Source organism: Salminus brasiliensis, chromosome 11, assembly GCF_030463535.1.
Source record: "Salminus brasiliensis chromosome 11, fSalBra1.hap2, whole genome shotgun sequence".
Lineage (NCBI taxonomy): Eukaryota > Metazoa > Chordata > Actinopteri > Characiformes > Bryconidae > Salminus > Salminus brasiliensis.
In genome coordinates this window covers 5,002,909-5,015,315 of record NC_132888.1, presented here as the reverse complement: position 1 = coordinate 5,015,315, position 12,407 = coordinate 5,002,909, and the positions used below count along the sequence as shown (strand labels likewise).

Genomic DNA, 12,407 nt, shown 5'->3' with positions numbered 1-12,407 from the left:
AGGCTGATGTCCTCCAGAGAAATAACACACCACATGCTTTAGGGTGATTCTTATTAAATGAGCAAATTGCCAGCTATGGCAGTGTGTAGGACTCTCTCAGTCATTAAATTAGGAAGGAAATTGCTGTTGTTAATCCTGTAAATATTAACGCAGCACTGTGACGTCCTGTGTTTTAGAAGCGTAGATAAGTAGCCTCAATGCTAAACACTTCGATGCATACTGCTGCCTATCACACAGACATCCCTGGAATATTCTTAGCACTATTGTATCTGCTAATTGCATAGCTGACACAGTATCAGCAATATTTTCATCCTGTGCATCAAAAACAACGCAGTAGTAAAAACAAACTGGTTCCCAGTGAGGACACTACTGATAGTACAGCTGCCAATAATGGTTATTTAGTGTAAAGTCATGGAAGAACCATGTTTACCTCCATAAAGAACCTTTCAGTGGATGGTTCTTTAACCATACCACACTGTTGACGAATGAGGAGGACATTATAAAACAGTTTGGATGGATGACAATGTCAGCCCCTCGGTATCGCACCCTCCCCCGAGCCACCCACGTTTTCGTTCATGTGTTTGGTTCACTTGTATCAGTTCATGATTCAGTTTGTTTGGTTCAGGTGTTTCACCTGGGACTGGGGGTATTTAAGGAGCCTCGACACCACCATTCGGTGCTTAGAATTGTAGCATTTGGAGCTTTGAGGTAGCTCGAGCTCCACAATTCAGGAGCAGGTCACCCTGCTAACCACGTTATCAGCGAGGCTTGCTCACTGTCAGGAATCACCGGCTACCCACGTCCAAGCAAGGCGGCCCGCGCTCGCAGCTGCAAGCTGTCGTTTCAGGTTAGGTCGGCCTAGCAGTTTTGTCTAGTTGCTGGTTCCCCAGCTCTCTTTGTCCATGTATTGAGCGCCGCTGGAGTGCCCGCCCAGCTCCCAACTCCTCCCAGTCCCAGGTCTGTTATGTTCGCCCTTTGTGTCCCCTCTCATTGCTGCTCATGTTTTATGTTCATTTGTTTGAATAAACCCCCTTGCATTAGATTCCATCTCTGTGAGAGCTCATCCCTTCGTGTCTGGCCTAGCACGCCATGACAGACGACATCCTAGTGTGACAAAATTCTTGAACTTTGTAACCATATAGGGGAACATTCAGAGCAGTGTGGATGTAAAGAAATGTAGACCATCACCAGGAGCAGTTACACCTCTGTAAATCCTCTGCCAGGTAATAACACTGCGACATGAGCACTCCTCAGCCCAGAGATGATAATCATAGAAGCGTGTTTTATACCCGTGATCCACAGACCAACGTGCAAACCGTCTCAACGATATTCCTTTTTATATCCGTCCCTGATATTACTGCGATTTTTTCCTTAATTGCTTTCTCACCGCTTAAAGTAATTAACACTGTTTATTTTTATTTTCTTAAACATGCTAAATTAATCCAACGCTACTCGTCTGTGTATCTGACTAATGTGTCTTTTGAACCTCGTCATGCTGCACCGAAGCCTAAGGAAAAGCGCCTCCGAAAGAGGCGAGAAGTAAGAATATGCTTAAAGGTAAAAACGATACCTCTTAGAGCCCTGAACTAATCACTGCTGGTATCTTTCCAACCTGCGCAGTGAGTCGTTATCCCTAAGAAAACAGGATTAGAGGCCTGAATGCTGAACTGCTGCTCCTTCAACTGCCGCTGCTGCTACGTCAAAAACCACAATGCCACAGTCAATTAGCGGTAAACAGCAAGCTTACGGAGAAGCAGGCGTCACCTCTGGCTAAAAGCATTGCCGCGTGACTGCTCTATGGTATGTACGAGTGATTCAGGCGGGCTAGGGTGGGTTGGGGGTGGTTAAGGGGGATCGGGGGGATCGTTAAGGATTTAAATTGTTGTTTTCTTGGGGGGGCTTCGTGTCTTTAACCAGGCTGCTCTGCTTGTGGCAGTGAACTCAGCTGGAGAATCACTCAAAAGGGCAAGAGGCTGCTGGGAGAAGGGTTGGAGGGGAGATAGGCGTAGATGGATGGGGCAGATGGCTGCAGGACAGCTTCCTCTGAACGTCTGCTTCCTGTCACAGAGGCACAAGATCACCCGGGGGGTCACAGCAAGGCCAAGGACACTAGGACATGGGGATGAGAAATGGGTGACAGGTTTACAACACTGGCGTCTTCACGTCTTGCATTTTTGGGGTCTCTACACACAGTCTTACCTGCGGGTTCCAGTGTATATCAGTTGGGGGGTTGGTGATTCCAACAAACCCAACAAACAACAAGATGGACTTCCATCCATCTTGTTATCTCCTTCTTCCTGATCAGAGCCTAGTACAAAGGCAGGAATACCCCTGGACAAGACAAGTCCATCACAGGGTACTACACACACACATTCTCTCACACCAAGGGTAAATTTAGCAAAGCCAAATCACCTACCATGTATTTTTTGGGATGTTTGAAACTCCTCACCAGGCCAGACAATACTCCAGAACACTGTGATCATGGTGGAGAACACTGTAGGATCGTATGGATGCTTGGAGGCCCACTTTTGGCCCATCAACAGTATAAAAAGAAGAAAAAAGAGCTGATGGAGGAGAGACCTTTCTAGAACAATGCTAATATGTTTATAGGTGTGCTGTCATTATGGCTGTCACCATGCCAACACCAAAAGCAACCCTGATCATGTGATCATGTGATCTTTAAAACATTGCAAAAATAGACGTGTGAATAAGGAGGACATTCTAGAACAGAGTGAATAAAGAGGACATTCTAGAACAGAGTGAATGAGAAGTATATTCTAGAACAGAGTGAATGAGAAGTATATTCTAGAACAGAGTGAATGTGTGGGGACATTCTAGAACAGCATGAATAAGGAGGACATTCTAGAACAGTGAGAATGGGTGAAGACATTCTAGAACAGAGTGATTGGGTGAAGATATTCTGGAGAGGATGTTCTAGAACATACTAGACATTCTAGAACAGAGTGAATGGGTGAGGACATTATAGAAAAGAGTAAATGGGTGAGGACATTCTAGAGCAGTGCAGATGGGTGAGGACATTCTTGAACAGTCTGAATTTGTCGGAGAACATTCTACAACAGATATATGTGTTCTAGAATGGTCTCTATATATGGAGACCATTTCACAACAGTGTGAATGTGTAAAAGGACATTCTAGAACAGTGTGAATAGGGGATGACATTCTAGAATATATAGGGGAACACTTTACAACAGTGTAAATATGTAAGAGGACATCCCAGAACAGTCTGAATGGGCTGGGCATTCAAAAACAGTTTGAATAGGTAAGGACATTCTAGAACAGCTTGAATGAGGGACGACATTCTAGAACAGTGTGAATCGGTAGGATTAGAGTTGCAAAAGCATTGAAAATTTCACATAATTTTTCAGTAAAGTAAGTCTAGTAAATTTTCTATGGAATATTTATATTTATATATAATTATCAAGTCTTAACAAGTTTCTGTAACCAAGAATTAATACTTATTAATTCATCATTTTTAACATCAAATCAAAGTGTATTTTCCCACAAGCTAGTGGTGAGTTTCAGATTTCTAGAAATCATCTGGGCATAGGCTGTACATGTGATGAAGGGATAAACAGTGCATGCAGGGGGTGTGGTCTCAATAGCCCCGCAGTGTGCATTATGCCATGTGTCTGGGATTGAGGAACAGCTTTGCTATTCAACTGATTTGGTATCATATCTAAATATTTTAGCCAAGATTATGCTTCAGTGTATTTAAATCATTATATTATTATTAGTTTCTCACCTTTAGCTTCAAATATGTCCATTAATTCCAGTTAATTCCAATAATTAGCAGAATATAAATGGGGACAAGAGATCAGACAGAAAATTGTACAATGTGTGTGAACAACGGTGGACATTCTAAAACCATGTCTATGGTGGAGATCATTGTAAGGAAACAAATTTACATTCATGGCATTCATGGCATCTTATCCAGAGCAACATACAAGGTTACTCATATTACAGAGGAGGGCCAATGTAGTGTTAGGAGTCTTGCCCAAGGACTCTTATTGGTGTAACACATCATAGTCACCCAGACCGGGAATCGAACACCTGTCTCCCACATGGTGCGGTAGTGGTGTTATCTGTTGTGCCACACCAACCACTGATGTAATGTAAAACAATGTGAATGGGTGGGGCTTTTAAAACAGTGAGACTGGGGGGGGGCATTCTAAAAAGTCATTTTTAATGGTAGGTAATCTTAGAAACAGTCTGACTGGATAGAAACATTTAAGAACAGTTTGAATGAGGGAGGGCAGTCTAGAACCATGTGAATTGGGGAGGGGGGGTGTTGGTTGGATTAGTGTACTCTGGCTTACAATACAATATGCATTTTTCAAGAACTAAGTACAGGCCTCCGTCCATCCGTCCATCCATCCATCCGTCTGTTTATTTTTATATGTGGGTTCTCATATTAGTTTGGAAACGTTTGAAAAGTCATATCTGATTATTGTGATGACATTTCTTTCCAAGCCTAACCTACCAACACAATGTAAAGAACAACTACCAGATTTATGTTATGTCAAAAAGTGACAAGCTGCAAAAATGGAGATACAAGTTTTTTGCATGACAGCAGCGAGCTGCCCTAAATATATGAACATCACAGCTGATTGTGATGTTCACATTCCCCTCCAGTTTCCAACGGTGAGAAACCCCAATAGTAGCACATGCAGGTGTCTGGATCATTGCTTGTGCTTGGCAGAGCGAGGCTGCTGGCAGATACCTGCATGCTGATGATCCAAACACAGGTAAGCCAGCTGCCAGCTGCTGTTCCTATTGGACTGCCAACTTTGTGCATTTTTTGGCTTTACATACATGTAAGAAAGCGTCTTCTATTCGTAGCTGTTGATCAGTGCAGCTGTGCTTTCCTGTGGGTACTTTTTTAAATAGCCTTAAGCTCTGGACCCTGAGAACTTTGGGAGATTTACACCTTCCTCCCAAACATTACATAACCAGTTTGTTATGGGCACCTAAAAAGGGGTCATATGACGATAAGCAAACAAGCAAACAATAATGTCTGCATTGTTTACTTCCAAGAATGGTCTGCCTTGGCTCTGGAATCCTCACCTTTAGTATGATTCTTACATCAGAGCCTTTCCTCCCAGAACACGTTGACCAGGCGCCCCCAGACAACAATAAGCCCAGGTTCCGTGCCCTTACGAGGTATAAGCATAGACAAAAAATAGTTTGCCGTGTTAACTCAGAAAAATGTCCAATCCCCTGAGGACCAACACAAAACAATGAGGAAAAATCATTTGCACAAACTCTTGTTTGTCAACAGAAGATGATTTGCAACCAAGTGTGCAGGGAGCCCCCTTGTGTAGACCTTTGGAAGTGTGCCTTGGGGAACATTACATTATTATTTAAAAAGCCCATATTCTCTTTTATATTCATTGTTTTTTGATGTCATGAAATTTGGACAATATAACTCTCTAGCCAGCTCTTCTTCCTTTAAAAGACTTAAGATGGTCCAGAACTTTGATTGTCATCACACACATTCTCCAACATCTCCATTGGCTTCTTATAAAACACTGCATACAGTTCAAAACTCTTCAACTTACTTCCAAAGCTCTTGCTAACTTTAACTGGGCTGCCCACCGCTTCTCCATCCAACCTTGAGCATTTTCTACATTTGCTCTGTATTTCTGTTCATGATGTCTTCTGTGGAAAGCTACCTTCGGAAGAGTGCTTCTGATCTGTCAGACATGTGTATGGGGATTTTCCTTCAATTTGGACTCAGTATGCTTGGAGGAGAAGACTTGGAGGATAATTTCCAGTTCTGTCATGTAAGCTAACAATAACCCATGCTGGCTAGCATCAGGCTGAGTGATGCTGGGAAGAAGAGAATGGGCCACCCTTCCAACCCAGAAAGGCACCAGGCATCAACAGGGCCTGAAGCTACGATCTCCTGATAGGGCCAATGCTTAGTTCTTGAGTTCAAATGTAAAATGTGTACCAAGGCAAATAAAAATTGGCATTTTCCATTACAGATCGAAGAGCAATGTATAAGTATACTGTTCAAAGTATAAATCCTTGAGGAACTTTTGGAGGTTCTTCAGTTTAAAACTGTGGAGGAACCTTCAAGGTTCTAAAACCTTTTCTTGAAGGTTCCTCAAAGCACCTGAAGAAGTTCAGACACAGGTTCAAATAAAAAAACCTTCAAAAGTTCCTTAAAATTCATATATACTTTTAACAATGTAGGTGTGGCAGAATAATTATGTTATCGACTTGTCATAGAACATATAAACATGACCTCAATCACTTTTGCTGGCCTCACTACTGCCCATTGTGTTTACGGTTAAGGACAGCTTGTATGAACATAAATGAGCCAGTATCTTGACTTTGTTTTAAATAAAAAAGTAGATTTATTGTATTTATGTTTATTTATTTTTTATTTATTTAGGATACTTAAACATTTTGTCCCAATCTCAATATTTGAATATCAATATCAATATAATATATAGTCTTAATCATTAAGTTAATTTCTCTTTAAAAACGTGTGCCTGCATTATTATGCTGCTACTTCAACATAACCTTAAAATTACAATCATATTGATAATCTCAATTATTTCATACAATAAAGTTAAAGGCCAATAATATAAGTGTTAAAGACACAGTAGCAACAGTCTGTATAATTAAAACCACACAAAATATAACAAATATACAAAATTTTGTTTCATATAAAATATACAACATTGCTAATTGTATTTGAGTGAGATTAGTAGTTGTTTGTATACACCTAACCCACATCTCTGTTACATTGTTTTTTTGGGTGGTCTTAGTAAACAGGTAAACAGGGTGTTAAACTAACCCCCCTGTGTGGAGGCTGTACTTTAGCCTGGCTAGCTCTAATCATTATGTTACACTTAAAACATAATTAGTGTTTTAATTTATACTGTACACCATGATAAACAGTGATGTCATCAAACCCTTTGACTACATTGCCATGTAAACATTATCTAGGCCTACAAGGCGGATACAAATTGATGGAAGAACCAATAACCCAACACAATGCAGATATGTAGAAGAAAATACTGTATACAACACAAATACAAACTATTCAAAGAAGTAGCTAGCATTCTTGCAAGTTCTTAAACCAGCTCCCCCCTCAGTTCAAATGGCAAATCAGAATCCTTTCTGCGTCTGTAAGCTGTAGAATTATAAACTGCACTTGTTGGGTCCGAATCGGATGCACCTCGCCACCCAGCCTGTTGGAAAGAAGATTAAGTAATAAGAATATATGCTATATATGCTAATGCTAATCATTAGTTAGTGTTGTGAGAACAGCTGCTTAAGTGAGTATTTCTGAATGATGGTTTAGATTCACTAACCTCATGGTAGGAGGGTAGTGGTGTCCTTCCTGGACGGTCAACGCCAAAGCCCTGAGCTGTGGCAGGAGGTAGAGTGTATGCTGGTAGGTCTTCGTATGGCCTCCAGTCTCGGACCTCCTCATATTCATGGCCCACAGGGTTTAAACCGTGTCTGCTACCTGCAAGCATTATTAAAATCTATCCATTTTTATACAATTCAGGACTTTTTTATTAAATGTAACATTAATTACAATATAATTTCTTGTATATGTCTTGCATATATACAGATTTTATAAAAAATATATATATTATTGATATTATTTATTTTAATCTGTAAAATTAGACATAAAGAAATCAGTTGTCACCAAAAGATTATAATTTTTACATGAATACACCATATGGACAAAAGTATTGGGACACCTGCTCATTCCTTGTTTCTTCCAAAAGGGTATTAAAAAGAGTGTATCCTGCTTCTGTTGGAGTAACTGTCTCTACTGTCCAGAGAATTAGACTTTATAGATTTTGGAGGTGCATTGCTTTGAGATTTTCATTGCATTCAGTGACAAGAGCATTAGTGAGCTCAGGATGTTGGATAATGATCACCACCTCACCTCATTTCAAAGAACACAGTTTTTCCACTGCTCTTCAGATCAATTTTGGGGGGCTTTATACCCCTCTAGCCCAGGCCTGGCCTGGTCATGTTTATCTTCTCCAGAGAGTCCTATTCTATTGGCAATACATTGCATACGAAAAATATTTTATGTTGTCTCACTTCCACAGTTGTGGATTAATTATTTCAAACAATGAATGACTTAATGAATGAATGAGAAAAAAAACAAACACAAAAACAAATAAATAAAGTATTTATATTTTTGTTTACATCATTCATCACTATAACATCAATCTAACACAAGTTTGTCTATAGTTGTAATAGTTATTTTTTGTTTTTTGAGTTGAAAGTGTCTCATGAAATATTAAATGTATAACAATAAATATTTGTTTTTATATAAAAAAAAACAAACAGAACCAGATCAGAATACAAACCATTCTTTTAAAAAATACAATTTTAAAATGAAAATAATTAAATTTAAATAATTATAATTTTTAATAAATCATAGGCTAAATATATAGCTTTGGACTATTTTATATATAAGAATATTAGGGTATGTTTATTCTCCTATTGGGTGAGATGGTGGAGTTGGGGAAACTTTGCGGTGGACCAAATCAGACCTCCTCCTGGGCCACCCTTAGGCTGTTTAAGGGGTCAACTTAGGACTGCTCAATGCCCCACCGGCAGGCCAAAAGTGTTATTACAAGCTTCTATTATCAGAGAACAGCCCCACCAGTTTGTACAGAAGTCACTGTAGTTACTGAGTAAAACCCCTTAGTGTGTAATAAGCCTTTCTGTGTTAGGGAGCTTGCAAAATCGTCCTTCCGGAGCTGCTGTAATATCCGTACGCAAATATGTCCCAGTCTTCACCAGACTGACGTTAAGAGGAATAAATCTTTCTGAAATTCGTTTCCTGCCTGCAGTGCGCTTGTCTGTGAGGTTTCTCACCCTGTTCCTCAGGAGCCTCCGGGTGGGGGTAGAGAGCGGGGCTGTAGGCCTCAGTGGGGTAGTAGTAGTGATAGCTCTCCTGGAGGAACAGGTAGAAAACAAAACACAGATCCTTTGAGACTTTTATTAGACATCAGTGTGGCATCAGAGTATCTAAGAGTATCTAAGTATCTAGAGTATCTAAGCCAAATGTGGACAAATGCTAGTTTGGTGTTCGACACCGGTGTGTGATCATCAGGACACTGTAAAAGGTTCTCCCGAGTTACACTGTTATAGATGTTCTCCTCCTTCCATAATCTTCTACACTGTTCTCTTCGTTTGTACTTTTTCTAGAATGTCCTCCTTCTTTCATAATCTTCTAGAAGCCTGGTCTGCAAATCTGGACCCTGAATCCAGTTTCCAGTTCTGGATTTTGTTCTTGCTGGAAGTTAACGGAACACCTGATGCAATTGATTGTCCAGATTTGAAGAACTCTGGTATATAATGTCCTTTGTTTAGATTGTTCTAGAATGTCCTAACCACAGAGAACATTGCTAAGGTAAAGGTGTATGTATTTGTCACAGCGAAATGTGTGTACAGCGCATTTTATCCATTTGTGGTAATTAACACACACACACTAGTGAACTAGGGGCAGCGAGCACCCCCCCCCCCCTCCAAGCGCAGCCAACTCCAGTGCCCGGGGAGCAGAGAGGGTGAAGGGCTTTGCTCAAGGGTCCAACAGTGGCAGCTTGCTGAGCCTGGGAATCGAACCCACAACCCTGTCATCAATAGCCCGGAGCACTAACCGCTGAGACACCACTGCCCATTAAAGATTATTAAGAAAGGATGATCTTATAAGGGATAATTATAAATCATAAATATCTGTTTACATTGTTCTAGAATGTTCTCCCCTTCCATAATCATCTACAATGTTCTGTTTACATTGTTCTAAAATGTTCTCCCCTTCCATAATCGTCTACAATGTTCTGTTTACGTTGTTCTAGAATGTTCTCCCCCTTCCATAGTCTTCTACAATGTTCTGTTTACATTGTTCTAGAATGTTCTCCCCCTTCCATAGTCTTCTACAATGTTCTGTTTACATTGTTCTAGAACGTTCTCCCCTTTCCATAATCGTCTACAATGTTCTGTTTACGTTGTTCTAGAATGTTCTCCCCTTCCATAGTCTACTACAGTGTTCTGTTTACATTGTTCTAGAACGTTTTCCCTCTTTCCATAATCTTCTACAATGTTCTGTTTACACTGTTCTAGAATGTTCTTCCCCTTCCATAATTTTCTACAATGTTCTGTTTACACTGTTCTAGAATGTTCTCCCCCTTCCATAGTCTTCTACAGTGTTCTGTTTACATTGTTCTAGAATGTTCTCCCCCTTCCATAGTCTTCTACAATGTTCTGTTTACATTGTTCTAGAACGTTCTCCCCTTTCCATAATCGTCTACAATGTTCTGTTTACGTTGTTCTAGAACGTTTTCCCTCTTTCCATAATCTTCTACAATGTTCTGTTTACATTGTTCTAGAACGTTTTCCCTCTTTCCATAATCTTCTACAATGTTCTGTTTACACTGTTCTAGAATGTTCTCCCCCTTCCATAATCTTCTACAATGTTCTGTTTACACTGTTCTAGAATGTTCTCCCCCTTCCATAGTCTTCTACAGTGTTCTGTTTACATTGTTCTAGAATGTTCTCCCCCTTCCATAGTCTTCTACAATGTTCTGTTTACGTTGTTCTAGAACGTTCTCCCCCTTCCATAATCCTCAACCATGTTCTCTGTTTACACTGTTCTAAAATGTTCTCCCCCTTCCATAGTCTTCTACAGTGTTCTGTTTACATTGTTCTAGAATGTTCTCCCCTTCCATAATCATCTACAATGTTCTGTTTACATTGTTCTAAAATGTTCTCCCCTTCCATAATCTTCTACAACGTTCTGTTTACATTGTTCTAGAATGTTCTCCCCTTTCCATAATCGTCTACAATGTTCTGTTTACGTTGTTCTAGAATGTTCTCCCCCTTCCATAGTCTTCTACAATGTTCTGTTTACATTGTTCTAGAATGTTCTCCCCCTTCCATAGTCTTCTACAATGTTCTGTTTACATTGTTCTAGAACGTTCTCCCCTTTCCATAATCGTCTACAATGTTCTGTTTACATTGTTCTAGAATGTTCTCCCCTTCCATAGTCTACTACAGTGTTCTGTTTACATTGTTCTAGAACGTTTTCCCTCTTTCCATAATCTTCTACAATGTTCTGTTTACACTGTTCTAGAATGTTCTTCCCCTTCCATAATTTTCTACAATGTTCTGTTTACACTGTTCTAGAATGTTCTCCCCCTTCCATAGTCTTCTACAGTGTTCTGTTTACATTGTTCTAGAATGTTCTCCCCCTTCCATAGTCTTCTACAATGTTCTGTTTACATTGTTCTAGAACGTTCTCCCCTTTCCATAATCGTCTACAATGTTCTGTTTACGTTGTTCTAGAATGTTCTCCCCTTCCATAGTCTTCTACAATGTTCTGTTTACATTGTTCTAGAACGTTTTCCCTCTTTCCATAATCTTCTACAATGTTCTGTTTACACTGTTCTAGAATGTTCTCCCCCTTCCATAGTCTTCTACAGTGTTCTGTTTACATTGTTCTAGAATGTTCTCCCCCTTCCATAGTCTTCTACAATGTTCTGTTTACATTGTTCTAGAACGTTCTCCCCCTTCCATAATCCTCAACCATGTTCTCTGTTTACACTGTTCTAAAATGTTCTCCACCTTCCATAGTCTTCTACAATGTTCTGTTTACATTGTTCTAGAACCTTCTTCCCTTCCATAATCCTCAACCATGTTCTCTGTTTACACTGTTCTAGAATGTTCTCCCCCTTCCATACTGTTCTACAATGTTCTGTTTGCATTGTTCTAGAATGTTCTCCATCTTCCACAATCTTCTACAATGTTCTCTCTGTTTACAATATTCTAGAATGTTCGCTTGGTTTCTATTGTTCTAATATGTTCTCATACACTGTTCTAGAATCTAGAATGTTGTACCAGACCAAGTGTGTCTCAGACCAACTTCACTGAGCTCACAGCACAGAAGCAGAGCGGATTTTCCTTCTGGATTTCCAGTTTGTCCAGTAAATGGATGCTCCAACAACTCCTCCATCCAAGCCCTGGTCTCTTACAGCCAAGGCTGTCAGTCACTTAATTCCTAAGTGTAGCGCCGCCTTCTTACGATTGAGCAGAATGCAGGTTGAAATCTGATTTATGGAGAAAAATAAATAATGGGCTCTACTTTTGAGAGATGTTGTGCAATGCATTCAGGTTTGCTATACTATGAGATGTAGCCAACCACATGGGAGTGCCACAAACTTGTACATTGACATTGTCTATTCACACAGTTCATTTTTCTCCATAATTAACCACCATTGCACCCCACGTTGTGGCCCTAGAGCCCCTTTATGATGCTTATTCCCACACTCTGTTTTAAAACCTGAGCTTAAGATTCTTGTTTTTCCCCTCCCTGTCCTATTTACACTCCCTCTAGTGCC

The 12,407-nt window shown here is 40.1% G+C and overlaps 1 protein-coding gene across 1 annotated transcript in view; it reads right to left on the bottom strand.

Annotated features, from left to right (window-relative positions):
• Positions 1 to 6,426: 6,426 nt before the first annotated feature.
• Positions 6,427 to 12,407, bottom strand: part of nphs1 (NPHS1 adhesion molecule, nephrin) — a 275,069-nt gene continuing 269,088 nt past the window's right edge. The window contains exons 28-30 of the mRNA XM_072691705.1: positions 8,887 to 8,965; positions 7,350 to 7,507; positions 6,427 to 7,226 (exon numbers count right to left, since the gene is read on the bottom strand). Coding sequence (XP_072547806.1) covers positions 7,110 to 7,226; positions 7,350 to 7,507; positions 8,887 to 8,965 — 354 coding nt within the window. The 3' untranslated portion in view covers positions 6,427 to 7,109. The remainder of the gene's footprint in view (positions 7,227 to 7,349; positions 7,508 to 8,886; positions 8,966 to 12,407) is intronic.